The following is a 24,617-nucleotide window of genomic DNA, read 5'->3' as shown; positions in this document are numbered from 1 at the left end:
TTATAATAGAATGGTGACTAAAATCCATCTGTAAAGTGGCATTCTCTTTGAGAAGGAGGAAACCTAGCTAATAACTTTCTCAAAGAGTTCTAAGAAAATGGCTAAAATTTGAAAATTGCTACACTTACAAAAGGCTAAATTCACTATGAGACACTAATATAAAACAGCTCCTCCAAAGACAAGGGGGAAAAGCATTATTATAAAAATCTTAAGTATATTACAGATGCAGATATCTCAAATAATAACATAGGGAAAGATTATAAACTTTAAATCAGACCGAACGTTTCAAGATGACTAAAGAATCTTTGAAATCAAATTTAATAAACTTTAGTCTCACAAGTGTATCTACCACTGAATGCTAGTGTTTATAAAAATGAGTATTTGTTCATCTAATGTATTTCCTTATCTAAATATGACACTTATAAAAGTATACTTTTCATAAATACTTTAAAAAGCAGGTCTTAATTATATCAATAGATTACATAATAACATGATTTATTAAATGAAGAGTTTGAGAAAAATTGGTTTATAGGAAAAAAATTTATTCAAAAGAGAGTAACATTAATTGGAAGAGTTGATCTGAAGAGATTGAAGTACAAAATATTTGACAGAGTTCTCCCCCTAGTGGAACTTGCAAAGGATCTAAAATATTTTCATAACTAAGAATAACCTAAAATGTATTATTCTTATAATTGAGAAAGGAGTTTCAGATTTTAGCAAGAGATCTATTATGGATCTATTCTGGATCTGCATGTAATAAGTAAATGAATGAAAGCTGAATCATCAAGATGTTTACTGAAAACACATTTACTAAATGTATTAATAGCAAGCTAGCCAAGCACAACTCAGCAAGAACAAATACTTTAAAAGCAGAGGACTAGGGGGTACAGAGAAACACAATTTAGGAAGACACAGTGGCTTGTAGAATGGTACAGAATTTTGAGAGAATGTGAAAATTCTGAAAAGTGTGTGTGTGTGTGTGTGGGTAAGGGGTAGGGAGGGAGGATGAGGAGATAATGCTGAGAGATGAGATGGGAAATGCAGGTTTGGGCAACAATGAAAAGGTAAGCATTTTATGCTAAGGAATTTTGATATGATTTGCTAGTAAAAGGCAGTCAGTAAAAGTTTTTATTTTTCACAAAGCTAACTCAGATAGCTCTGTGGAAGAGCTGAGGCTGGAGAAGAGAGAACTGACTAGGAAGTTACTGCAATAGTTCAGGTAAGGCTGGGGACAGAAGAATTCAGGGAATGGCCCGGAGAATAGAAAGGCTAAGAGAGATTAAAAGAAAAGTTTCTGAAATTAAAATTACCTTTGATTTAGTTTTAGATTTATTCAGTACTTTTCTCTTTTGAAGTCCCAAACTGTGCCCAACTGAGGAGTTGGGCAAGATACTTCAGTCTTTATGAGTTATTAAAAATTATCTGAAAGCAAAACTACAAGAGTAGGTGAGAAGGTAAAATGCTGGTAATGTTAACTAGCACAAGCACTTTGTAAAAGAATCTGGTATTATCTAGTAAAGTTGAAAGTTTACATACTCTCTCTATATAGCCTTGATGTAGAGGGTTAAGAAAGGCTTAAGTGAAGTTCCTACTAGGTTGAATAATCCATTAAGAGATGATACCACTGATCAAGACTAGAGATACAAAAAGAAAAAAAATTTTGGATGAAATAGGAACACATAATTTTATTTTAAAGATTTTTTATTTATTTGATACAGAGAGAGAGGGGGAGAGCCGGAGAGAGCAAGCACAAGCAGGGGGAGCAGCAAGCAGGGGAGAAGCAGGCGTCTCACTGAGCAAGGAGCCCGATGTGGGGCTCGATCCCAAGACCCTGGGATCATGACCTGAGCCGAAGGCAGACACTTAACTGACTGAGCCACCCAGGCGCCCCTAGGAACACATAATTTTAAACATGTTGAATGTGAAGTGCCTGTGAAACTTCAGGTGGAGTGGTTTACTGTCATTAAAACTACTGGTCTACTCATCAAAAGACACAGTAAGTTTAAAAACAACAAAAGACAAGTCAGAGTGGAAAGAGGTATGTGTAAAACATAACATCAATAAATAAAGAACTACACATCCAAAGAAAAAGAAAAAACCTAATAGAAAAATACATACAAAGAGACTTTAGCAGACCTTTACAAAAGAGGAAATCCAAATGGCCAGCCTCATTAGTAATCAGCAAATGGAAATTAAAGCCACACTGAAGTATCACTGCATACCTACCAGAATGGCACAAGTTAAAACATCTGACACCACTAAGTGTTGAGGAGGCTATGGAACAAGCAAGAACTTTCATATGCTGCTCTTGGGAGTTTAAACTGGTACAAGCACTTTGGAAAATAAAGTTGAAGATTTGCATGCTCTATGACACAAACATTCCACGCTAGAGAAACATGTACACATGGTCAGTATAGTGCACAAGATTGCTCATAACCACAGCACTGTTCAAAACAGTCCCAATCCACAAACTCCCAAATGACCAATAATATTAGAGTGGATAGATACATTGTGATATATTCATAAAATGGAATATGTACAACAATAAAAATGATTACTCTTACTAAAATAACGTTGAACAAAAGAAAGAAGAGACAAAGATATTCAAGAACGCTCTATTCAAAGTTCAGAAACAGGGAAAACTAAACTGTACAGATCAGAGAGGCAAACGAAGACGACACAATTATAAGGAAAAGCAAAGGAATGACTACCACAAAACTCAGGACAAGGGAGTCAGGTGTGATTGGGTAGACTTCTGGGTACAGGCACATTCTGTATCTTGACCTGAGCCATGATTATATGGGTAATGTGTTTACCCATATTATAATGTAGCTCTGTTATTATGAACTTCTTGGTATATTGTGCTAATAATTTTAAAAATAATTTTTAAAAAGGTTTAAAAATTATTGGTTGCGGAAACATGCAAGGGCTAGAGTTACATTAGGATCTGTTGTTGTACAGATGCCTCCTAAAGCCATGTAAGTGAGACCCTTCATTTGAATACAGCTTTTAAAAAGCCAAAAACTTGGGATTCTCAGAGGAATACAAACATTCAGAAATGATAAGACTAAAACAATAAACAAGAAAGAAGAGAGGCAAAAGTGAGTGGTGCTGGGAAAGCTATGGGAGGAGAGAACATAAAGAGGATGACTGGCCAACAATGACAAATGAGATAAACTCAAGCATGATAAAGACCGAAAAAATACCAATGAATTTAGCAATTAGGATTCCAGTGATTATTTAATCAGGAGCCACTTGAGGCCAACATATTCCTGATAGTAAAAATTTCATGCATTTTCTATTTTCAGAAACAATATTAACATGTTATATTTCACTTTAAACAAAACATGCAGCAGATCAGGCTCTTCACTTTAATAAGTATTTCAGAATAAATAAAAACAATAATATAAATCTTGCTGTTTGTGACTAACATGTAAAGAAATGTAGCAAAATTTCATAATTTTCTTGATGTTAGAAAACTACAGGCTTAAACTAGAATTGCATATGATAGCATGATTTAAATTGCTGATTACAAATATGTCATGCAGTCAATTCATGTCTGAAGTTTTTCTGAATATGTGCTACCTTACAGGGAATATTACCAACAGAACATAAAGGCTATTTTTTTTATAAACATATACAAATCATATGTGTTATGATTACTTTCAACCCAGATCAAAAGATGAGGCTATAATATATATGTCTTAGAAATTAACCAGATTTTAAATTGAAATTTAATTCAAAGGATATTTCAAGTGGGAAGAAAATTCTAGATGTTGCAGCAAAAACTGTATTATGGCTTGGAATAGAATATAACACATTTTGAAAGAAATAAGATTTTCAACATAATATTTTTCCCATATTAATAAGAAATAGGACATAGAATGACAAAATGTTTAGTTTTGAATCTTCTTTTGAAAATTGCTTTGGCAATGTACAAATATGGTAAACTATCACTCAAACATGGACTTAGAGCAGAGGCAACAAAAGAAAAATAGGTTAAGTTGTACTTCAACAAAAATATAAACTTTTGTGCATCAAAAAACAGCAAAAACTGTTTGCCAACTATCAATCTGATAAGGGATTGACATCAAGAATATATAAGGAACTTTCACAACTCAACAACCTGATTTAAAAAATGAGCAAACATGGATCGGAAGAATAAACACTGTTAAAATGTCAATGCTACCCAGAGCAATCTATACCTTCAATGCCATCCCGATCAAAATTCCAATGACATTTTTCAAAGTGCTGAAACAAACAACCCTAAAATTTGTATGGAATCAGAAAAGACCCTGAATCACACCAAGGGAACGTTGAAAAAGAAAAACAAAGCTGGGGGCATCACGTTGCCTGATTTCAAGCTGTATTACAAAGCAGTGATCACCAGCACAGCATGGTACTGGCACAAAAACAGACATATAGACCAATGGAACAGAATAGAGAACCCAGATATGGACCCTCAACTCTATGGTCAAATAATCTTCGACAAAGCAGGAAAAAATATGCAATGGAAAAAAGACAGTCTCTTCAATAAATGGTGCTGGGAAAATTGGACAGCTATATACAGAAGAATGAAACTCGACCATTCTCTAACACCATACACAAAGATAAACTCAAAACAGATGAAAGACCTCAATATGAGACAGGAATCCATCAAAATCCTAGAGGAGAACATAGGCAGTAACCTCTTTGACATCGGCCACAGCAACTTCTTTCAAGATTCATCTCCAAAGGCTAGTGAAACAAAAGCAAAAATGAACTTTTGGGACTTCATCAAGATAAAAAGCTTCTGCACAGCAAAGGAAACAGTCAACAAAACAAAGAGGCAACACACAGAATGGGAGAAGATTTTTGCAAATGACACTACAGATAAAGGGCTGGTATCCAAGATCTATAAAGAACTTCTCAAACTCAACACCCCAAAAAACAAATAATCAAGTCAAAAAATGGGCAGAAGACATGAACAGACACTTCTTCAAAGAAGACATACAAATGGCTAACAGACACATGAAAAAACATTCATCATCATTAGCCATGAGGGAAATTCAAATCAAAACCACACTGAGATACCTCCTTACACCAGTTAGAATGGCAAAAATTGACAAGGCAAGAAACAACAAATGTTGGAGAGGTTGTGGAGAAAGAGGAACCCTCTTACACTGTTGATGGGGATGCAAGTTGGTACAGCCACTTTGGAAAACAGTGCGGAGGTGCCCCCAAAAATTAAAAATAGAGCTACCCTATGACCCAGCAATTGCACTCCTGGGTATTTACCCCAAAGACACAGATGTAGTGAAAAGAAGGGCCATATGCACCCCAATGTTCATAGCAGCAATGTCCGCAATAGCCAAACTGTGGAAAGAGCCGAGGCCCTTCAACAGACGAATGGATAAAGAAGATGTGGTCCATATATACAATGGACTATTACTCAGCCATCAGAAAGGATGAATACCCAACTTTCACATCAACATGGATGGGACTGGAGGAGATTATGCTAAGTGAAATAAGTCAAGCAGAGAAAGTCAATTATCATATGGTTTCACTTATTTGTGGAACATAAGGAATAGCATGGAGGACATTAGGAGAAGGAAGGGCAAAATGAAGGGGGACGGGAATTGGAGGGAGAGATGAACCAGGAGAGACTATGGACTCTGAGAAACAAACTGAGGGTTCTAGAGGGGAGGGGGTTGGGGGGATGGGTTAGCCGGGTGATGGGTATTAAGAAGGGCACGTACTGCATGGAGCACTGGGTGTTATACGAAGAAAACAATGAACCGTGTATCACTACATCAAAAACTAATGATGTATGGTGACTAACATAATAAAATAAAATTAAGAAAAAATTTAAAAATTTAAAAAAAATGAGCAAAGGACTCATATAGATATTTCTATAAAGAAGGTATACAAATAGCAAATAAGCAAATGAAAAGATGGTCAACATCACTAATCATTAGGGAAATGCGAATCAAAACCACAATGAGCTACTACTTTACACTGATTAGGATGGCTACTATAAAAAAACAAACAATAACAACAAAAAACCCAGAAAATTAACAAGTGTTGGAGAGGACGTGGACAGAAATAAGAGCCCTTGTGCAATGGCTAGCAAAAATGTAAAATGGTGCAGCTGCTATGGAAAATAGAACAGCAATTCCTCAAATAATTAAACACAGAATTACTATATGATCTATCAATGCCACTTCTGGGTAAATCCCAAAGAAATGAAAGCAGGGATTCAAAGAGATTTGTACAACTATGTTCACGGCAGCATTATTCACAATAGCCAAAAGGTGGAAGCAACCCAAGTGTTTACCAATGGATAAATAAACAAAATGTGGTATACACATACAATGGAATATTACTCAGTCTTAAAAAGGAAGGAAATTTTTTCACACATTACAACATGGATAAACCTTAATGACATTATGCTAAGTGAAAAGAGCCAGTCATAAAAAGACAAATACTGGGGCATCTGCGTGGCTCAGTTAAAGTGGCCAACACTTGATTTCGGCTCAGGTCATGATCTCGGGGTCCTGGGACTGAGCCCTGCAGTGGGTAGGTGGGTTAGTCTGTGGTTCAGTCTGTCAGGCTCCCTGCTCAGTGGGGAGTCTGCTTTCCCTCTTTTTCTCTCTCTCTTTCCCTCTGCCCCTCCCCCCACTTGTGCACTCTCTTTCTCTAGAATGAATAAATAAATCTTAAAAAAAAAAAAAAAAAGAGATGCCTGGGTGGCTCAGTCAGTTAAATGTCTGCCTTCGGCTCAGGTCATGATCCCAGGGTCTTGGGATGGAGTCCTGCATCGGGCTCCTTGCTCAGCGGGGAGTCTGCTTCTCCTTCTGCCTGCCACTCTCCCTGCTTGTGTGCACGCTCTCTCTCTAGCTGACAAATAATTAAATAAAATCTTAAAAAAAAAGACAAATACTATATCATTTTACTTATATGAGGTACCTAGAGTAGTCTAATTCAGAGATAAAAAGTGGAATGGTGGTTTCCAGGGGCTTGGGGAAGATGGGCATGAGGAGATGTTCAATAAGCAGACTTTCAGTTTTGCAAGATGAAAAGAGTTTTGGAGACTGGTTGTACAACAATGTGAATGCACTTAATGTCACAGAACTGTACACTTTAAAATGGTCAATTTTATATGTATTTTACCACCAAAAAAAGGGCTTGGAAATGAATATGTGTTGAAAATAGAAGCACAGTCAATAGGAGGAAGATATAAATCAGTCCTTGGGTGCAGAAGGAAAGAGAAACTATAGCATTATTTTCATGTGTACTTTATTATTTTCGTATGGTACCTGGATTTCCAGCTCAGCAATGTGCTGCTGTAATTCAGCCACAGCAGCTATGCTATCGGCTTCCCGGAGTCTCACAGCCATCACTTCTTCCTTGTTCTAGGGCGGCAAACAAAACAAACCAAAAAGAAACCATGTAATATATCAAAAATAGAACCTGCTTCAAATTTTGAAAACAAATAGATCTATGATGAAAGGAGAGAAAAAAGTGCCAGTATTTCCTGAACTTGATATAAAATGAAGACCGAATATACAGAACATATATAGACCGAGTATACAGAATAGCATTCCATCTTTAAGCATTAAGAGACACCACTCATATAAATAAATGTTGCATAAGAAGTTAAAATTAAAATGCACTTAACTAAAACAATTCAAATCACTGGTGACCGTGAAAGCTGCTCATTTTTTATGCAAGAACAAATATTGAGAACTTTCAAACAACAGATTAACAGACAATATGGATACTAAGAGAGTTTATTAGCTAGATAATATTTGAAAAATTATATTCTTTCTGAAGCAATAAATGTTAATGAATATTTATATTATACTACAAAAGAGAATAGAAATTAGATTATATCATAATTCTAACCTTCCTAGGAAAAGCATAGTACTTAATTCTACCACCTCAAAATTTCACAAAGAAAAACCCCAAAACTGTATTCTACAGTATCCTTGCCAATTAATACTGAACCAGAAATAACAAAATATGAAGAAAATATGTTAGAGAAAAGTAGGGTATGTAAAAATATTTTTCTCCTCCATTAACTTCAGTTGAAATTTAGCAATCATTTGTATCAAAATTGTACAGCATGGTGACCTTAGGAGAAATTTAGCACCTGACAGTACTATAATACCAAAATTTCTAAAAATAACGAATTTAGTAGGAGTTTAATAATTAAACTTCCAAATAAAAAACTGTACTTATTCTTGTATCTCAGATATGATATTGCTGCTTCACTTTAAGCAAATACTGCTTTAAATATTTTGCCAATTTGCATATGGCCACATGTGTACCCAGTGCTGTGCTAGTAAATGTCTAATAATCAGGGGCACCTGGGTGGCTCAGTGGTTAAGCATCTGCCTTCAGCGCAAGTCATGATCCCAGGGTCCTGCGACTAAGCCCCATGTCAGACTCCCTGCTTAGTGGGGAGCCTGCTGCTCCCCCTGCTTGTGCCTCACCCCCATCAAGTAAATAAATAAAATCTTAAAAAAAAAAAGTCTAGCAATCAGCTTTCTCCTAGGGGTGTGTGTGTGTGTGTGAGAGAGTTCGTGTGTGTGTACACATATGTGTTCATGCATAAGTTTATTATATTTTTTAACATAAACCGATATAGAGGATATACAGAACACAACATATAGATAATAAGATATACAATACTCATTGCCCATTCTGTGTAGTCGCTATATTCTCACAGAATGCTTTCACTGATTTTTTTCTAAACTACTGTATCCATAAGCCATGGTTGAAACTGGGGAAAAAGTGAAGTTTTGATATAAATGTTGATTGAATATTTTTGTTAAAAGATGAAAGTGAAACAAAGACAACTTATGTTAGAATTTCACTCATTTGTTAATAATGTGAGCAAGTTTTTTGTTGATTCTGGTAATAGTAATTAAATACTGAAAGAAAATTTCCTTAAAAATTTTGTGCTATTCATAATGTATAGGCTGAAGATACAACACACTTTTAAAGTTTAATCTGCATTAAAAATCAAGCACAGGTATCAAAAGCTTTTCCTTAAAAGGCCAGAGAGTAAATATTTTAGCCTTGTGGGCCATACAATGTATCGTAAGTATTCTACCTGCCACCACTGCAGTGTGAAAGTGGCCACGGACAATACATAAACAAACAGGCAAGGCTATATTCCAATAAAACTTTACTTCCACCACTCCAGCAACCCTCAGTTTGTTTCCTGAGATTAAGAATTCCTCATATCAGTGAGATCATATGATACATGTCTTTCTCTGATTTGTAAGACTGTTGAATCACAGACCTGTACCTACCTCTGAAACAAATAATACATTATATGTTAAAAAAAAAGAAGATACTAGGAAGGGTAAAATGAAGGGGGGAAATTGGAGGGGGAGACGAACCATGAGAGACTATGGACTCTGAGAAACAAACTGAGGGTTCTAGAAGGGAGGGGGGTGGGGGGGTGGGCTAGCCTGGTGATGGGTATTAAAGAGGGCACGTATCGAATGGAGCACTGGGTGTTATATGCAAACAATCATGGAACACTACATCAAAAACTAAAGATGTAATGTATGGTGATTAACACAATAAAATTTTTTTAAAAATGAAAAAAAAACAACAACAACTTTACTTCCAAAAATAGGCAACCAGACAGATTTGGGCTATAGGCTACAGTCTGCCAACATCTGGTCTAGATAATCAACAAAAAAATAAATCCAGCCCTGATTTGTAGTTTGACAACTTATGTGATGTAAATCCTCCCATCATGGCTCCTTTCAAGCTACCAACGTTAACATTACTGAACACTTAGTTGGGAAGAAATGTGCAGTAGAACACTATTATATTGTATTTCCACCATACAGATACAAGGGGTATAAATAACCTCAAAAGCACAGATAGTAGTAAAATGGAAAAATAAGTAGTAAATGATGAAGTTTGAGTACTTATTACCTTTGTTCTATCACAACTTAATTGTGTTATATAACTTAACTGTTAATATGGCTGTTTTAACAAGTGACTCACAAAATTCCTGAAAATTTAACAATTGGTTTTTGCAAGCCTTTACTGGCTGGCTCCAGCACACCACTGTGCCTCTATTTCATAAAATTCAAATCTCATTTGGTCACTCCTTTATTTTAAACACTTTATGGCACTCCACAGATCTTGAGATAATGACTCAGGTCCTTATACTGGTGTCCTAGATTCTGTATGATTTCGTTCCCTATTCACTGCTCTATCCTCATATCTTACCAGTATTACTCATGATACTTACCTCTGGCTACAATGAACTTCTTTTAGTTCAAGCAACCTCTTGTTCCTCTCATTTTTACTCTTCACATATGCTATTCCCTCTATCCAGTGAACTCTATTTATTGTCTTTCCTTAACTCCTATATAGCTTTAATGTCTTAGCTTAATCATTCCTCAGTTAGCCTTCCTTGAACCATTACCCTAATGCTAAACTCCCATTAGAGTGTCCTATAGACCTCCTCAATCATAGCACTACTCATATTGCATTGTGCTTGTTTGTATACTTGTCTAAATCCTTTACTAAGAGAAATCCCCTTGAGGCCAGTGATGTCTCCAACAGTCAGCACTAACTTTCAACCTTGTGAGAGAGCCACAATAATATCCTTTATTAAAGGATAAAGCACCTTATCCTTTAACTCCAGTTAAGCCTTCAGATGACTGCAGCCTCATAAGAGACTCTAAACCAGAACCACTTGGCTAAGCTGCTCTTGAATTTCTGACCCACAAAAACTCTAGGATACTGGTGCTTATTGCTATTTTAAGCTACTAAGTTTTAGAGGTAATTTTAAAAATAGTAAGATAACATACATTTATAGTCTACTAATTTTAGTTAACTGTATAAAAATTATATTAATAAAATAAAATTATTTATATAAATTATATATAAGTTGAATTATATAAATTCATACCTACAAATGTATATATTACAAATTATACAAAATTATGTTAATCAAGTAAAAAAACCCAAATTCCCCCTAATTTTCCCCCTCTTCAATCTAATCACCAAATCTTGGTTCTGTGCAAAAACAGATAGTGAATTTATCTACTTCTCTTTATTTAAATGCCAATACCTGAGCCCAAGCTAGTACCTCTATCTTGTACTACTTCCTGATGATCTCGTAACAAATCTCTCTCCAACCCCACCTCAAACCTATCTCCATACACAGTGGTGTGTGTGTTCTTTTAAAAAATAATTATATTAATTGCTACGAGCAATATCCCCTAACAAAAGCTAAAATTAGTTGCTGGAACTTTAAGGATATTTGCATGGCCTCAAAATAGTTCCCCCCAAATATTTATTAATTACTGTGGTGATTTTAATATATGTCCACAAGTTCTTTGATACTTAACACTCCTTAACACCCTGCCTGCTATGGCCTGGACTTAGTAACTTGCTTTAATGAACAGAGTTTGAGAGGAAAAAAGTTCTGTAGTGGAAAAAGTTGGCAGACACCAACTTAAATGATCAAGGTTAACAGCACTAACCATAAGACGTATGGTTACAATATGTCTTCTTACATCATGTGCTGAGAAGGACACTTCAACTCTGTATTCTTTCCTAAAATACATTATCTCAGTCTAGTCATGAGAAAACATACAATCCCAAACTGAGGGATAGTCTACAAAGTATCTGCCCAGTATTCTTCAATAATCAAGGTAAGAAAAGATAAGAAAACATTAAGAAACTTGTCCCATATTGGAGGAGACAGAGACATAATGGGGAGATCTGAATAAAGTCTGCAGTTTAGCAATAACATTGTATCATCATTCATTTCTTAGTACTGATAAATGTATCATGGTTATGTAAGATGTTAACATTAGGAAAAGCTGATGATGTAATGTATGGTGATTAACATAACAATAAAAAATAAAAAAGTAAAAAAAATCCATTAAAAAAATTCAAAATTAAAAGGAAAAAAAAAACTGAAGCAAATATAGCAAAACAGAAAAAAAGTCATAGTTGATTTCCTGTTTAAAACCTTTCAATAGCCTCCCACAGCACTTAAGAGTAAAACCCAAACTCATTAGTATGGGCCCTAAAATTTTGTATGGTAAGAAGTGGAGTCCCAACCTACTTCCCTGGTTTTATTTCATTAGCTTTTTACTTTATACAAGACTCAGCAACCAACTTCTTTCCTGCTTTTGTATCTTGAACTCTGCCCTTTTCACACCGGGATCTTCCCCCGGCTCTTCATATGGCTGCTTCTTTCCTATTCTTCACATCTCAGCTTTGATAGCACCTCCTGGCACTCCATCTTAATCACCACTTCCCCTCACCTCTCACTTTATAGTACATCATTAGTAACAATCTTATGTAATTTTTACTTATTGCCTCACTAAACCCAGTGCTCACCTTCTTCACTACTGAATCCCCAGAGCCTACAAGACTAACAAATAAAAGCTGCCCAAATATCTGACGAATATGTAAAAAGATACCATCATTCTTTGAAGTCTCATAATCTCACCTCCTCCCATCCCTATTTGAGAATCACTGTCCTAAAATATGCAAGTTACATCTATTTAAAATGAAAAGGTTTGACTATACACTTTGTAAGTAACACAATGGAGAAACAGATACTATCATGTCCTCTTGGTCAGAGTACAGAATGGTATAACCCTAAGGAGTGTCATCTGACAAAACTGTATAAAGTACAAATGCGTTTACCCGTTTCAAACAATCTAAGAGAACGTGCAGATATACCTCTACAGGAATGTAGATATAACTCTATATGTCTGAAATTATATATGTACAAGGTTATTCACTATACTGTGGCAGCAAAACACTGGGAACTATCCATGTGCCCATCAACAAGGATCTAGTTTGGTATACTACCGTACATCCATGCAATGGAAAACAATGTACCTTAGAAACTAATAAGAAGACTCTTGAAGCATTGATACTGAAAGCTCTACAAAACATGATGACATAAAAGAAAACCACCATAGTGACAAAAAAAGCAAAGAGAAGAACATACAATATGTTAACTTCTATGTAAGAAAGTGAAAAGAAAAATTATGTACTTTTACTTGCTTGTATTTGCCTAAAAGAAACTCTGAAAGAGGGGCAGCTGGGTGGCTCAGTCGGTTAAGCGTCTGCCTTCATCTCAGGTCATGATCCCAGGGTCCTGGGATCGAGTCCTGCATCAGGTTCCCTGCTCAGTAGGAAGTCTGTTTCCCTCTCTCCCCCTGCCCCTCCACCCCCTCATGCTCTCTCTCACTCACACTCTCGCAAATAAATAAAATCTTAAAAAAAAAAAAAAATTCTGAAAGGACATATCAGAAAATAATAAAAGCAGTTACTTAGCAAAAAATAAAAGAAGGGGTATGTGGTAGAGTCAGGAAGAGAATGAGATAAAAGGGGAAAGAGTGTGAACAATGCTTTCATTTATACTCAGTTAAAAAATCAAAGCATGAAAAAATGCATATGTATTAAGCTATTAAAGTTTATATTATATATAAGCACCAGGTTTATTTTCTTCCTGTTTCTTTCCTGTCATTACTCCATAGATGCACAATGTTACAATCATAGTAAAATACTCTGACTTTCCTCACTTAAAATTACTTATCATACAATTTTACAAGTTTATATATGAATTAATATACCTTTTCTCATGGATATATATATCTATATTGGTATCTTTCTCTATATATGTAGAACTAGATAATAGAATACCTTTTATAATCTTCAAATTTAGATTTATGTAGGAAATCCCACAATCTCATTACTAAAATCTTGGGGGCTAGGTATGTCATAGAATTTACGATTTTTTAGATTTTAGAAAAATAATAAGGTACATAAACCATACATTAGTATTATCCAGTGGCTGCATCCATAATGAAGTACTATGCTCAGTGCTAGACACAATGAAACTGTAAAGTATAAATATTCACACCAAGCAGTATAAAATGAAAATTATAAATGGCCATCCCAATGAATGTGTGAAATTTATGAGAAAACATTTGGGTTTCAGAGTGTTTTGAATTTTCATATTGGAGATCACAGACTTATACTATTTTTATCTTTAAGTGGGAACATTCAAATTCAGTTGTAGAGGGAAAATAACAATATTAAAAACAGTATCCTGATATATTACATAAGTGAAAAGTAAAATGAAATTTAATAATTATTTATCAACAAATTACAAGCTATAATCATATAAAACTAAATGAGGGACGCCTGGGTGACTCAGTGGATTAAGTGTCTGCCTTCAGCTCAGGTTCATGATCCTGGGGTCCTGAGATTGAGCCCACCCAGAGTCCAGCTCCTGGCTCAGCGGAGAGTCTGCGTCTTCCTCTTCCTCTGCCCTTCCACCCAACTCGTGCACATACCCGCATGTGCGCTCTCTTGCTCTCAAATAAATAAAGTCTTAAAAAAAAAAAACTAAATGAAAATGAATCCAACTTCTATAATTGAAGGCCTAGCTTCCTTGAAAAAGTCAGGGTTTGTTCCTGAACTGTTCCAGCATAACACGATAAAATATATACACTTAATTACAATGTACTAGGTGCTATGGTAACAACACACTGGTCATTCTCAAAATCTACAAAAGGTATTACAAAACATTGAATAAATCAATATACAGGGTAAACACACAAGCAGATATCAGAATTAGCAACTGTAACAAATTTCACAGTATTATACTGAACACTTAAAAATTAAATAAAATCTCATATTGGTTCTTAAAATTTTCTAAAATTCTGAGTCTGAGCCTATTACTTAAATTAAAAAATATATATATATATTTTCATCAGCAAATCCCAAAAATTATTTCCAACGAACACCTTACATTGCTTAAAAGGTGCCAAGGCATTTGAGGAACAATATTAAATCCAATAACAGTGTTATCAACCTATGTTTAAGGAAAACTTACACCAATAATGAAAAAAGATTAAGTTTAGCTCTTTATTAAAAATAAGGCAGCACAGACAATACGGCATCATAAAATTTAATCACATATTATAAAGACAAATCAAAATGATATAACCTCATGTCACATCATTTTATTTTATTTTTAAATTGGTCTACTCATATCCTTGTAGAGGGACTAATTTTAAGTTAGTACAAATTTCAGTACTGCCTACAGATTTCTGTCAGTGTAAACTGCAACAGCCATGCATATTTATTAGGATGTAATTTCATCTCTGGATTTCAGTGACACTGATAAACCACTCAAGCTTCACTCTTGGTTTTTAATGACACCAGAACAAGTTGATGGAATTACAGCTTCATATGTACCATTGAAAGTCTTTTTCTTATCATAGAATAATAAGGCTGGACTCTTTAAAGGGCATCATTCCTGCTATCTCACCATGGAAAGATGGATGCCTAGTTTATTTTTAAAATCCCATAACTTGTCCTCAGTAATCTATTCTAATGCTCAGACCACAGTCATCTCTTTAGTTATTTCTCTCTCTTTCTCTCACACTCACTCTCTCTCCTTCTACCCCCCTCCTCATCCACCCCACTCTTCATCCCCTCACTCTCTCACTACTGTTGTACTGTAAATTGATTTCAGGAAAACATTTACTTGCATTCAAATACTTTTTGATGCTTTATAAATCCAAACACTTCACACACAAAAAATGGAAAAACCAATTAAAATAATGGGAAATGTACACAATTTTCCCAATCCATGGGCAAACACACTTCTTTTGCTCTCTACCCAGAAAACATGTATCAATATTGAGTGCCTACCGATACCATACCGATCAAAGCAGAGTTGCCCTAACCTCTCTAAATTACCATTTTTTTGGTTCTGATTTTAAAAGCTTTGGTTTTAAAGGGCTACAAGTCAAAAGAAAAATTATAAAGAGATATCAATTTTCAACCACTTGATTATCTTAATTTCCTAAACTGGCATTTAACCAATGGGTGAAAATAAGGTTTCCTGCCTGAAATCCACCTCACAGCAAGATGAGCTAACCCTGTCTGAAAGCAACCACCAAACCAAGTTCAGGAAAAGTGGGAAATAAAACTACCTCTTTTTGGTTTTATTTGGTTTTAAAATAATGAAGAGACAAAACAAAAAGGCATTATTATATTGACAAAAACATTAGGTAGCTGATATATTTACCTTGCATTCAATCTCTGCTTGTTTGCGCTTTGCTTCACTTAATTGAGTAAGTAGTCCTTTGTTCTGTGCCGAAAGATATTGCACCTTCTCGTGTAGACTAATCACCTCTTGTTCTGCTCTTCGAAGATGGTTACTATTGATCTGATTCTAATTATTAAAAATATAAATACTCAGACATTAAAGATCCCAAAAAACCTACAAATTTCTACCTCCCCATTTTATACCTCAATAACATTATATATAATGCTATTATTAGTTACAGGTGGATTTTATTTAAGTAGTTAAATGTTAAAAAAAAATTTATAAACGTGCTTTAAAAAAATCGAGTCATCCAAAAGAATACTTAGGTCCATATTAGAAACTCTTCCTAATTTTCTCTGTTTATACAATAAATATCTACAAACTTTAAGAATGTTTACACAGACCTTGAAGGTATTAACTTCTGAAACAGGCAGTGTTACACAAATGAGTAGATACAGAAATATGATGACTTTAACTCCTCTTTCCCATTCCCAAAAGAAAGCACAGACTGCCTGAAAAGTTCTATCATCATTTACTGGACTGTAAAATCCTTGATGTCATGAAATGTGTCATATGCACTTCCATATTCTTCCAATATACAGCACAGTCTTTTTATGGAACATGAACTGGTTGTGAATTCTGACTTGTTATTTGGTGATTAAGCAAACTAGTTATAATATTTCTATTTCATCATTTGAAAAATGCACACAAAAATACTCCTTATTTCTCATTCGGTTCTCTTCAGTATTAAATGAGAGATTACATGGAACAGGGCTTAACCTATAGAAAGAACTCAATAAACGGTGGTGCTTAATGTATTACAACTATAGAACATGTTAAAAAATATATATACACCTTAAATTGATTGACATGAGGTAGTTCCCCCATGTCTGATTTCTCTTAACCTCATTTTACAGTTCTTCACCCTTGCTAAACTCATCTAATCCCATCAAATTCCAGCACACGGGTACAAGCATAGATATTACCATCCGACTTTAAAGGCTGTGCTGTAAGAATCGTATGACAAAAGAAAATCATATGAGTAAGAATCATTTGAGAAAAAAAGCTCACGTAATGTCTGAAATTAAACAGATACTTAATAAACCCTTGGTTGTTACTGTTATTTCATCTATTCGACCTCACTCAATACAAATGACCCTGCCCTCCAGCTTTATTTAAAAATCTGCATCGTGTAATAGATTTAAGCTCCAAAACTTTCTACCATTTCTGAGTTTCTTCATTTTTACTTTTACTCCTCTTCCTGACTCACTATCTGTCTACAAAATAGTAAACTTCTTAGTACTCAAGTACTTAGTACTTAGATTCAAAATGTTCCACAACCTCTTTTTACTGTCTTCCCTCCTACCACCGAACAAATAACTACACTTCAGAGGGACATACCTTCAACATAAGCTGCAAAGAATTCTCACAGACAGAAATCCTCCCTCCACCCCTCAATACAAGTCCATGATCCAAAATTATAAAACTCCACACATAAGCAAAATCGAAAATTGATGAGTAAGAAATTGTAGACAAAAGGATAACAAGAACAGATTTTTTAAAAACTCTAGATAGTAATCATGTGAGGACTTTATATAAAATAATTTATTTAAAATTATTAGACATAAAAAGAGGAAGCAGGGCGCCTGGGTGGCTCAGTTGGTTGAGCGACTGCCTTCAGCTCAGGTCATGATCCCAGGGTCCTAGGATCGAGTCCCGCATCGGGCTCCCTGCTTGGCGGGAGGCCTGCTTCTCCCTCTCCCACTCCCCCTGCTTGTGTTCCCTCTCTCGCTGTGTCTCTCTGTCAAATAAATAAATAAAAATCTTTAAAAAGAAAAAAAAAAAAAAAAGAGGAAGCAAAACATAAGCAAAGAACAAGTAACTATCAAAAAACATTTAGCAAATTTGGGGGCGCCTGGGTAGTTCAGTTGGTTAAGCATCCAATTCCTGATTTCGGCTCATCTCATGAGCTCAGGGTCGTGGGATGAAGCCCAGTGCCTGGCTCAGCGCAGAGGCTGCTTGTCCCTCTCCTTCTGCTCCTCCCTCAATTCATATATGTGCTCTCCCTCTCTCTCTCTCAAATAAATAACTGAATAATCTTTTTTTTAAAAAAAACACATTTAGCAAATTTGAAAAATAACCAAATACAACTTCTTGAAGTTAATATAGCCAATAATGTTAAAAATTAATTAAAGGGTTAAACAGGAGATTAGCTACACTGAAGAAATAGTGTTCCAGAAGGGCGCCTGAGTGGCTTAGTCATTAGGCTTCTGCCCTCAGTTCAGGTCATGATCTCAGGGTCCTGGGATCAAGCCCCACATTGGGCTCCCTGCTCAGTGGGGAGGACTGCTTCTCCCTCTCCCACTCCCCCTGCTTGTTTTCCCTCTCTCACTGTGTTTCTCTATGTCAAATAAATAAATAAAAGAAAAGAAAAGAAAAGAAAAGAAAAGAAAAGAAAAGAAAGAAATAGTGTTCCAGAAGAGGTCAAGAGACATAGAAGAGACTTAGGAGGTACAAAATACACCTAATGGGGGTTGCAATATAAAACAGAAAACAAAGAAAAAAGTGAGATATGATAGTCTAAGAGATAACAATACTTGAGAATTTTTACAACTGTAAAAAATATATATATGAATCCAAATTTCAGGAAACACAACTAGTTCTAGACAGGATAAATACAAATAAACCCTCGCTAAGATACATTTTAAGAAAACAGAATGCTGGGGCGCCTGGGTGGCTCAGTTGGTTGGGCGACTGCCTTCAGCTCAGGTCATGATCCTGGAGTCCCGGGATCGAGTCCCGCATCGGGCTCCCTGCTCGGCGGGGAGTCTGCTTCGTCCTCTGACCCTATCCCCTCTCATGTGCTCTCTCTCTCATTCTCTCTGTCTCAAATAAATAAATAAAATCTTTAAAAAAAAAAAAGAAAACAGAATGCTAACGAAAAGAAGAGACAAATCAAGGGCAAAACCAGGTCTCTGTTAAGGGGGAAAGTGAAATACGCAGCAGACATCTCAACAGGAAAACTTTGTAGTGCTTCAAAAAATAAATTTCGGGGCGCCTGAGTGGCTCAGTCGTTAAGCGTCTGCCTTTGGCTCAGGTCATGGTCCCAGGGTCCTGGGATCAAGCCCCGCATCGGGCTCCCTGCTCCGTGGGAAGCCTGCTTCTCCTCTCCCACTCCCCCTGCTTGTGTTCCTGCTCTCGCTATCTCTCTCTCTGTCAAATAAATAAATAAAATCTTTAAATAAATAAATAAATAAATAAATAAATAAATTTCATCCTACAATCGTATATTCAGCTAAACTATCATATAACAGTGAGAAAAAGTACATTTACCTTTAAGAAAGTGAGAGTTTACTACTCATGACTGAAATCAGAAACTGTTAAATAACAGTAACAGAGAGCAAAAAGTGTGCAAATAGACAAATCCAAATAAGCACTGACTCCATAAAAAAAAATAATGTCTAGTAATTTGGAGATATAAAAAAGATGTACAATAATAGTAAGATATAAGATTGGAAGATGGAAGAAGAGCACATGAAGATCTTCCAAGGCCCTTATACAGTTTAGAAGGAAGATGGAGATAATTATCAACATCAAACTTTGTTCAGTCAGATGAGCATTTTTAATTTTTTTCAGGTAATAAACACTAATAGAAAAGGAATTATAAAAGTCAAACCAGTAGCAGAAAAAGAAACATCTAAATTAATCCAATAAAAAAGCAAGAAAGGAGGGGAAAAATAGAAAAAGGGAGGAAATAAATTGAAAAAAGAAAATAATTTTAAGTATATCATAATAAAGAGTTTTGATTCCTGATGGGGTTGTAGAATAGAAAGAGCATTACTCTCACTCTTTCAATTAAAAAAAAAAAAAAAAGCCAGCCAAACTCTTAAATTCACGACTTTTGTTGAAACCAGACAGGTGAGGTGACAAGGCAACCAACTATCCCCAAATCTAAGGACAGACAGGGCAGATGAAGCCAGAAGCTGTTAAGAATAATTCAGCCAGGGGAGGGGGGTGGGGGGATGGGTTAGCCTGGTGATGGGTATTAAAGAGGGTACGTATTGGGGGAAAAAAAAAAAAAGAATAATTCAGCCAGAATATTATCAAATTGGTTGCGGCCAAGTGTTGGCTGACAAGAGAGTGTGGAGCCTAAGGGGAACAGCAGAGTTCGCAAGCTCTTACATACTTTTTCTTCATGGACCCCAAGAGGTACACACAAAACAGACTGATGAGAGTCTTGAGAAAGAGATCTCCACAGCACAGGCTTGAGGAAAGAGAAGAGCAGGCAATACAGAAGGAGCACTAAACCTTGCTTGTCTCCTCTAGGGAATAAAAGGTTTCATAGGCTTCCCAGGCCAAGAAACATTGTTGCCCCTGGAGCACTGGGGAAATCACTACATCTGAGGAAGGGACAGGACTATATTGTGGGCCTAGGACTACAGCTGGTGGTTGGGCAGGAGCACTAAGAAAGTCAAACACTCCAGATCCAGGGACACAATGCAGCCTAAGACTGAAGGTTTATCAGAAAAATGGGGAAGACTTCTGCCCCTCCAACTTCCTGTAACAAGTAACAGTGGAACACTCTGGAGACTGACTCTCTCTGAAGTGCTGTGTAAATGGAAGACCTAAAGATGCTGAGAAAACCTGTTGGCAAACCAGCCCCCAATCTAAAAATAAGATAGTGCTAGAGGAATTTGAAGCCTGTGGTGCAATGAGGGTAACCACAGAAACAACAAACCTCAAACCCAGCCCAACTCCTGACTATATTAACTCAAATACCCCACATTAAAGGCCTCGCAGAGGAAAAGGTATGCCCATTTCCAGGCATAAAAACTACTTACCTTAGTCTACTGTCCTACTCAAGATATTCAGTTTTCAACAAAAAATTACAAAGCAGAGGAACAGGTAAGAAAAAACAAAATATTACCAAGAGACAAAGCAATCAACAGAATCAGCCTCACATATGACACAGATATTAAAATTACCTGAAGGGAATTTACAATAACTGTGATTAATATGCTAAAGGCTCTAAAAGAAAAGTGAAAAACATGCAAGATCACATAGAGAAATAAAAACTAAAAGAATCAAATGGACACACTAGAAATGAAAAACACAGTAACAGATGTGAAGAATGCTTTCAATGGCTCATCAGACAACTCACAAAGTGGAAGAAAGAATCAGTGAACTTAATGATAAGTCAATAGAAATATTTAAGTCAACAGAAACTGAAACACAAAGAGAAGAAATAATGAGGGGGGAAAAAAGAACAGAACATCCAAGAGTTACTATCAATATCAAATAATCTAACGTATGTGTAATGGGAGTCCCAGGAGGAAAAAAGAGTATGGTGGGACAGAACAAATATCTGAAGAAAGAATAACCAAGAATTTTCCAAATTTCATGGTAGACACAAATCCAGAGGGCCAAGAAACTCAGAGGAAAAAAAACAAAGCAAAAAAGTACATCAAGTCATTTTATCTTCAAACTGCTAAAAACAAGAGAGAAAACCTTAAGGGTAAGCAGAGGGACAAACACATTACAGGCAGATGAACAAAAACAGAATGACAACAGAATTTTAGCTTGCGTGGTTTCTGACAAGAAAAACTTAAAGCGTTGAAGACAACAACAACAAAAAGACCCAGAATACAATATCCAGCAAATATGTATTTTAAAATTGGAGACTTTCCCAAAGAAACAAAATTAAGGATCCACTGCCAGCTGACCATCAGTAAAAGAAAAGTTAAAGGAAGTTCTTCAAGCACAAGGAATACAACATCAGACAGAAACATGGATCTATAAAAAACAAAATAAAAAAAACAGAACGCCAAAAATGAATGGAAGGGAAAAAAAACTTCATTAAAAATTTTTAAAATTACTCTGAAAGGTAACTGATTAAAGCAAAATTAGTAGCACATATGACATGTTTGTACTCTATGTAAAAATAAAATATATAACAATAGCACAAAGGAAGAGGGAAGAACTGAGAATATACTGTTGTAAGGTCCTTATACTATATGTGAAGGGTACAATATTATTTGAAGACAAGCTCTGATTAGATGTATACTGAAAATCCTAGAGCAACCAGTAAAAACAAACAAACAAACAAACAAAAATAACCCAAAAAGTTAAGGAGTATAAATAAGTCAATTGTGGAGATAAAATTGAATTCTAATAAATGCCTCAAATCCAAGAGAAAGAAGAAAAAAGAAAGAACAGATGGAAAAGAGAATAGCTAACAAGGTGATAGATACTAATCCAAATTGAATCATTAAACATGGACTACATATGACACCTAAAAGAGACTGAGACTGCATTTTTATAGCTTTATGGAGATATACACATCATAAAATTCACCTACTTAAAGTATACCTAGACTTCAGTGGTTTTAGTATATTCACGGAGTTGTACAACCATTTGTGAGATTGGATTTTTAAAAATATCCACTTATATGCAGTTTATCAGAGATGTAATAGGTTGAAATTAAAAAGATGGAAAAAGATATGTAAGGCAAATACTAAACAATAAACAGCTTAGATAACTGTATTAAGACAAATAGACTAAATCAAAATGCATCCTGAAGGATAAAGAGGGTCAGTACATAATAAGATTCATTTTATCACGAAAGAAATAACAATTATACATTTGTATGTCCCTCTAAAAGGTGCTCAGAATATTTTAAGCCAAAGAAATTATCGTAATTCTAAGGAAAAATAAACAGATCCACAATCACAATAGAAGATATCTACTATTTAGCATTTGAAAGATAAGGTGACACACACAAAAACTAGAAAGGATATAGAAGATCAAACAATACATTAAATACATTAAGATACATTAAATAATTAAGAAGTTTGATCTAGGGACACCTGGGTGGCTCAGTCAGTTAAACGTCTGCCTTCGGCTCAGGTCACGATCCCAGGGTCCTGGGATCGAGTCCCACATCGGGCTCCCTGCTCAGCAGGGAGCCTGCTTCTCCCTCTGCCTGCTGTTCCCGCTGCTTGTGCTCTCTCTCTCTCTGATATATAAATAAATAAAATCTTAAAAAAAAAAAAAGTTTGATCTAATATCAATAAGACTCTACAGACTACATTCTGTGACCACGAAGCAGTTTAGTTAAAATAATGATATAAACTACTAATGAACCAGAAATCTATACATCTGGAAAAATAAAAGACACTTGTAAACAACTCTTGAGTCAAAGAAGCAATCAACGAGAAAGTCAAAAAGTATGGAACTGAAGAACAAAAAATATACTTATATTAGAAAAGAAAACATAGTAGGTAGGAGTACAAAGAAAGGGGGAAAAGATGAAACCCAAGCAACACATATTTAAAGGATATAATAAAGAACAGAACTAAATTATACAGAAACAATGGTACAACATGGAGGACCAACAAAAATTAAAAACCCAGTCTTTAGAAATATTAATAACAATGGCAGGCCTCTAAAAAATTGGCAAACTTCTGCAAAACTTGACAAGAAAATTTTAAAAAGGCACAAATAAACACTATTAGAAATTTAAAAAGAGACAAATATTGATCCAGTAAAAAGAAAAGATACTTCTTAAAAAATTACTCTGAACAACCCTAAGTGATAAATTTGAAAATTCAGATGAAATGGACAGTCTCCTAGGGAAACGTATTTTACCAAACTAGACTCAAGAAAAAACAGGAAACCTGTAAAGATCTATAACCTTCAAAAAGTAGGATCAATAGTTACTATTCCCACAGAATGAAACAAAAAGATAACACTGTTTAAAGGAATGGATTCCAGCAAATATTCAAGTAAGAGGTAATTCTAATCTTACATAAAATTTCATAGAACAACAACAAAAAAAGATAAAATACAACCAAACTCATTCCATGAGCTTATTATAACCTTGTTCTGAAACTAGGTAAGAGTCTCCCCCAAAAGAAAAACTATAGTACATTTTAACTTAGGTACGAAAAATCCCAAATATTAAAAACCTGAATCCTGGGGCGCCTGGGTGGCTCAGGCAGTTAAGCGTCTGCCTTTGGCTCAGGTCAGGATCCCAGGGTCCTGGGATCGAGCCCCACGTTGGGTTCCTGCTCAGCGGGAGCCTGCTTCTCTCCTTCCTGCTTGTGCTCTCTCTCGCTATCTCTGTCACTATCTGTCTCTCTCTCTCAAATAAATAAAATCTTAAAACAAAAAAACAACCCTGAATCTAGCCATGTGAATGTGTTGTGTATGTCTCTGTATGTGTGCTATATCGTACACTTGTTTGTTTTTCAGTATTTTGAGAACTGTACTACAATATAACTGGTTTGCTTTGCAATCTTACATATTTTACTTTATGCATTAAAAAACATTATTTTGAGAAAGGTCCAGAGGCTTCACACTGCCAAAGGAGTTCATGGTATAAAAAAAAGATAAGAGGGGCGCCTGGGTGGCTCAGTCGTTAAGCGTCTGCCTTCGGCTCAGGTCATGATCCCAGGGTCCTGGGATCGAGCCCCACATCGGGCTCCCTGCTCTGCGGGAA

The 24,617-nt window shown here is 35.6% G+C and overlaps 1 protein-coding gene across 3 annotated transcripts in view; it reads right to left on the bottom strand.

The window, feature by feature from the left end:
* Positions 1 to 24,617, bottom strand: part of EVI5 (ecotropic viral integration site 5) — a 200,943-nt gene that overhangs the window by 54,301 nt on the left and 122,025 nt on the right. For all 3 annotated transcript variants that reach the window (XM_035018030.1, XM_035018029.1, XM_035018031.1), the window contains 2 exons: positions 16,097 to 16,243; positions 7,299 to 7,394 (listed from right to left, as the gene is read on the bottom strand). In XM_035018030.1, the coding sequence (XP_034873921.1) occupies positions 7,299 to 7,394; positions 16,097 to 16,243 (243 nt within the window). The remainder of the gene's footprint in view (positions 1 to 7,298; positions 7,395 to 16,096; positions 16,244 to 24,617) is intronic.

The sequence above is a fragment of the Mirounga leonina genome, unplaced genomic scaffold (genome assembly GCF_011800145.1).
Source record: "Mirounga leonina isolate KUSES-001 unplaced genomic scaffold, KU_Mleo_1.0 Mir_173, whole genome shotgun sequence".
NCBI lineage: Eukaryota > Metazoa > Chordata > Mammalia > Carnivora > Phocidae > Mirounga > Mirounga leonina.
Note: the sequence above shows the minus strand (reverse complement) of the source record. Positions and strands in the feature narration are given on the sequence as shown.